This window comes from Topomyia yanbarensis, chromosome 2, assembly GCF_030247195.1.
Source record: "Topomyia yanbarensis strain Yona2022 chromosome 2, ASM3024719v1, whole genome shotgun sequence".
In the NCBI taxonomy this organism is placed as follows: domain Eukaryota; kingdom Metazoa; phylum Arthropoda; class Insecta; order Diptera; family Culicidae; genus Topomyia; species Topomyia yanbarensis.
This window is the reverse complement of record NC_080671.1, coordinates 209,155,095-209,160,525: the sequence shown is the minus strand read 5'-3', so window position 1 is coordinate 209,160,525 and position 5,431 is coordinate 209,155,095. Positions and strand designations below refer to the sequence as shown.

The following is a 5,431-nucleotide window of genomic DNA, read 5'->3' as shown; positions in this document are numbered from 1 at the left end:
GATTGATCACTGGTGCGAGGAGAAATATTAAATGTAAGTTACTACGATACATCTTAAAATTTACATATATAAACAAGTTTATTGAATTAAAACAGGTAATTTGTAACAACTGTTACAAACAACAGAACCGTTCTTTCTCTTCGCCGAAAACATCACAAATTACAAATTACATTTACGTATCCCCGACGAGCCGGTAGTACGATGTCAACTAGAAGTGGAAGATCATCTGGGAGACAAGACGCCCTGGGAAATGCTGAGATCGGTAAACATTGTACCGAGGAAACCTCTGCGTATGCCGCTGAAGGCACGGCCGGTAAGGTCGACAAGCAGTATACCGCATTAACCACAAGCACAGGGAAGTCCGGCTCGAAGAAAACGAAAAAGATGCGAACGTTGTCAACAGGTACAGATGCACCGCCAGCAGTGCCCGGCTATATTATTCCTGTGATGTTAGATCCATTGGCTCCCTCTATAGTAGTAAACGAAGCTCCTGCCGCGAACTCAACAGCGCTAAGCACGGTAACCGGAACGTTGCCTAAAGACATTCGTCAGAAACAAAAGGGTGCTCAACACGAACAGAATGCGATCATCGAAGTTAGCTGTCCATTGTGCAGCAAACCAGACGACATGCTCATGGTTCAGTGCGACGATTGTAAAAAGTGGTTCCACTTTAGGTGTGTCAATGTGGACCAAAGAGTAGAGCACGAAGACTGGAGTTGTCAGAACTGCAAAATAGCCAAGAAAACTTCAGAGGGCTTCGTGATCAACGATGACGACAAAAGCTTTCATCCCGCTAAAGTAACAAGCAGGAAATCATCACAGGAATCCTCCAGATGGGAGCATCGTAAAGAGCTAGAACTGAAGCTTCAACGACTGGAGGAAGAAGACAGGTTCGAAAGAGAGCTTCAGCAAAAGCTGGCGGAACAAGCTCGCCAGGCGAAGAAGGACTTTTTGGATAAAAAGTACGGACTGCTAAAAGAGTTGGAGCAAGTGGACAGCGACACGTCCTCCCTTGTTTATTCAGTACATAGCGAAGAATCCAAAGATCGGACACATCAATGGGTAAAACAAATCGAATCTGCATCTGGAACCCAAAGACGCCCGATTAAATCCCATCTCGTTCCCACCCCACCAGAAGGGCAGAAAGGCCAAGGCAAGAAGGCTGAAAAGCAACTCAGACATCATATAAACTTAAATCCACCAAGCCTGATTCCGCATCAAAGCGTAATTCTCAACCAATCGTCTATACATTCCGCTGTTGATCTGGATGGGACACTTAATCGCAGTCAGATAGCCGCGCGTCATGCCGTTTCAAAAGAGCTACCTTTATTTAGTGGAGATGCTGAAGAATGGCCGATATTCTACTCGACTTTTAACAGCACAACTACAATGTGCGGGTACACAAACGAAGAAAACGTAGTTCGTTTGCAAAAGTGTTTAAAGGGTCGAGCCTTGGAAGCCGTTAAATGCCGTCTGCTACATCCGTCAAATGTTCCAGGTATACTCGCCACTCTCAGAATGCTTTTCGGTAGACCCGAAATCATCATTCATTCAGCGATCGAAAAAATCCACGCACTGCCAGCACCACGTGCGGAACAGCTTGAGTCATTGGTCGAATTCGCACTATCGGTTCAGAACCTGTGCGCCACGATCGTTGCCTGCGAAGTGGAAGACTGGAAATACAATATAACTTTGCTTCAAGAATTGGTGGAAAAGTTACCGCCTCCTACTCGATTAGATTGGGCCAAATATCGACGGTTGCATCCAGACACAAATCTCGAAGACTTTAGTGCGTGGCTATACGACCTAGCGGAAAATGCAAGCCTAGTCATCGTACCGAAGCTAACTACTCGAAGTAATAGAAGAAGTACTGGCTACATAAACGCTCACGCAGAAGACACAGAATATGATCTTGTCACTGAAACACCAGAAAATGCCGTACTGCATGCAAGCCAGCTGCCTGTAAAAAAATGCTGCGTAGTTTGCGAAGGAATTTGCACGACGGTCGACAAATGTAAACGCTTCTTGGAATTTAGCAGATCCTCCAGATGGGCCGTAGTACGGGAAAAACATTTATGTAAAAAGTGCCTCAAGAAACACAGTGGACGATGCAGGAAGCAGGGAACTTGTGGGGTAAATGGTTGCACCTTCAATCACCATCCACTAGTGCACTTTGAGGCAAACCCGCAACATACAACTGCAACGCCAGATATGGGACGAGATGTATCAATACAACGGCGGACTTTATCAGAAGAACCCACTTCGGGATATACCCACATGCATCGAGGTAGATCTAGTTCCGTTCTGTTCCGGATAGTTCCGGTAAGGCTCCGAAATAGAAACCTAGTAATACATACCTATGCATTTTTGGATAACGGATCCTCACTCACCCTAATGGAGCAGGAACTAGCGTCCGAATTGTGCCTTAATGGTAAACCACAGCCACTGTGTCTAACGTGGACCGCGGATACTCGCCGATACGAGCCTGATTCGAGAGCAGTGTCTGTGAACATTTCAGGAGTCTGCGGAACGAAATGGTACTCAATGAATAACATTCAAACTGTCCAGTCATTGAAGCTACCGAGACAAACGATGAACATCGACGAGTTAAAGAAGAAGTATTCACATTTGCAGGGGCTTCAGATAGATTCATACACAGATGTCCAACCAAGAATTCTGATTGGGTTGGACAATACCACCTTAGGATTTCCGCAACAAAGCCGGGAAGGCAAACCTAATGAACCTGTAGCAACAAAGACATGTCTTGGCTGGGTAATATACGGCAGCTGTGGAGATCAAGCTCCGTCACATAACTACCAACACCATAGTCTACATATGTGCTCATGTAATCCTATTGCTGACCAATCTATGAACGAAACTGTGAAACAATATTTCTCTCTGGAGAGCCTTGGCATTACCAAGCCTGACAAGTTTTTGATATCCGCAGAAGAGCAACGCGCCGAAACCATTCTAAACACCCTTACAAGGCGTCGAAGCAAACACTACGAGCTAGGACTTCTGTGGAAATATGATAACATCCGCCTTCCTAATAGCTTTCCGATGGCGCAGCGCAGATTCCGCTGCCTTGAAAAACGCTTGGCTCTACACCCCAACCTTGCTGAAAATCTCCAGTCCAAGATCATTGAATACATTCAAAAAGGATACGCTCGGAAACTTTCGGGAGCCGAATTAAGTATGCAACACAGCAGGGTCTGGTATCTTCCTACCTTTCCTGTAGTGAACCCAAATAAACCATGTAAGGTGAGAATAGTTTGGGACGCAGCGGCTACAGCTTTCGGAGTATCTCTAAACTCCTTTCTCCTCAAAGGCCCCGATCAACTGACTTCGTTATTGTCAATCTTACTGAAGTTCAGGGAACATCGAGTGGGTATATGTGGCGATATCCGTGAGATGTTCCACCAGATATTAATAAGAAAGGAGGATCAGCATTGTCAGCGCTTTTTATGGCGTGAAGAAGGCGACCCTGAACCAGCTGTATACATCATGCTGGTTATGACATTCGGTGCTTGCTGTTCCCCAAGCAGTGCGCAATTTATTAAAAATCAAAACGCCCGGAGATACTCAAGTTTATACCCAGAAGCTGTTGACGCCATCGTTTACAGACACTATGTCGATGACATGTTGGTCAGTGTCGAATCGGAGCAGGAAGCAATAAAAATAGCACGAGAGGTCAAATATGTTCACTCACAAGGTGGATTTGAGATGAGGAACTGGATATCCAACTCTAAGAGGGTAGTTGAAGCGCTGGAGGAACAACCCAAAGCTAGAATGAACCTAAACATTGGAACTGAGCTCGCGACAGAAAAGGTTCTAGGATTATGGTGGTGTACGGAGGAGGACGAATTTTCATACAAGGCATCGCCAAGGCATGACTCTCGATTGCTGACAGGTGAACGTCGTCCAACGAAACGCGAGGTGCTTAGAACGTTGATGACCATTTTCGACCCACTTGGTCTGATAGCCAACTTTCTTATGTACCTCAAAATCCTTCTCCAAGAGATTTGGCGGTCGGGCGTAGGATGGGATGATGAAATCTACGATGAACAGTTCACTAAATGGAAACAGTGGCTTGATGTCCTTCATCAAGCCACTGTTTCCGAAAAACGTGAGAATTCCAAGATGTTATCGTGACGTCATTAAAATCAATGGAACAGTTCAACTTCACACCTTTGTGGACGCCAGCGAAAGCGGTTATGCAGCAGTGATCTACCTCCGGTTTGAAGAGAATTCAAGGGTTGAATGCTCGTTAGTGGTATCAAAAACAAGAGTGGCGCCTGTGAAATTCGTCTCTATCCCACGACTGGAGCTACAAGCTGCCGTTCTCGGAGCGAGACTAGCCAAAACAGTAAAAGATGCACTTTCTTACTCTATATCTGAATGCTTCTTTTGGTCTGATTCCCGTGATGTCTTATGCTGGATCCACGCTGATCATCGTCGTTATTCACAATTTGTGGCTTTCCGGATAAGTGAAATCCTCGACTCGACGGATATGCACCAATGGCGGTGGATCGCAGGCAAGGAAAATGTTGCCGATGAGGGTACAAAATGGATACGACACCCAGACCTCTCTAGCACAAGCAGATGGTTTAACGCGCCAGGGTTCATAAAACTACCGGTGGAAGAGTGGCCGTTCTTACCATTTAATTCTATGACTACTAATGAGGAAATTCGACCGCATCTCCTAGTTCATGGTATGATACAGCCCCCCGTGGTACCCGTCCATCGATTCTCCTCATGGAAACGCGTCGTCCATGTAACAGCATATGTAATTCGCTACGTTAAAAATTTGGGACAAACAGTTAAATGTCATCCTAGGAGTTTTGGTCCCTTAACACATACTGAGATAAAAGCTGGTGAGAATCAGCTACTTCGTCAAGCACAGCAACTGGCGTACCCAGATGAGTTGGCACTGCTATCATTTAAAACTGACGCGCAACTCCCGAAATCCAGTCAGCTTTATCGTCTCAGCCCAATTAAAGATGAAAATAACGTGATTCGAGTACGCGGAAGGATTGATGCTTGTGAATTTGCCACCAATGACATGAAGCAACCTATCATTCTACCTCGGAATCATCCTGTTACGATACTTATATTAACTTACTATCACACACTATATTGCCATAAAAACCACGAAACTGCGCTGAACGAAATCCGACAACGGTTCTACACGCCGCGTCTTCGAGCATCCTACAAGAAAGTTCGTCGAAACTGCCAGTGGTGTAAAAATCAAAGAGCAATTTCAATACCACCTGAAATGGGAAGTTTGCCACCAGCTAGACTAGCTGCTCACGCAAAACCATTTTCTTTTTCCGGTATTGACTATTTTGGTCCGATGATGGTGGCGGTTGGACGACGGTCGGAGAAACGATGGGGAGTTCTTGTGACTTGTCTCACCACGCGGGCTATTCAT

The 5,431-nt window shown here is 45.5% G+C and overlaps 1 protein-coding gene across 1 annotated transcript; it reads left to right on the top strand.

The window, feature by feature from the left end:
• Positions 1-201: 201 nt before the first annotated feature.
• LOC131680008 (uncharacterized) lies at positions 202-4,152 on the top strand. Its single transcript, XM_058960744.1, has one exon. The coding sequence runs from the start codon at positions 202-204 to the stop codon at positions 4,150-4,152; it is 3,951 nt and encodes a 1,316-aa protein (XP_058816727.1).
• The last annotated feature ends 1,279 nt before the right edge of the window (positions 4,153-5,431 follow it).

Bases quoted from the DNA above. Each gene is read 5' to 3' on its own strand.
- LOC131680008 (XM_058960744.1), top strand. From the start codon at position 202: ATGTCAACTAGAAGTGGAAGATCATCTGGGAGACAAGACGCCCTGGGA.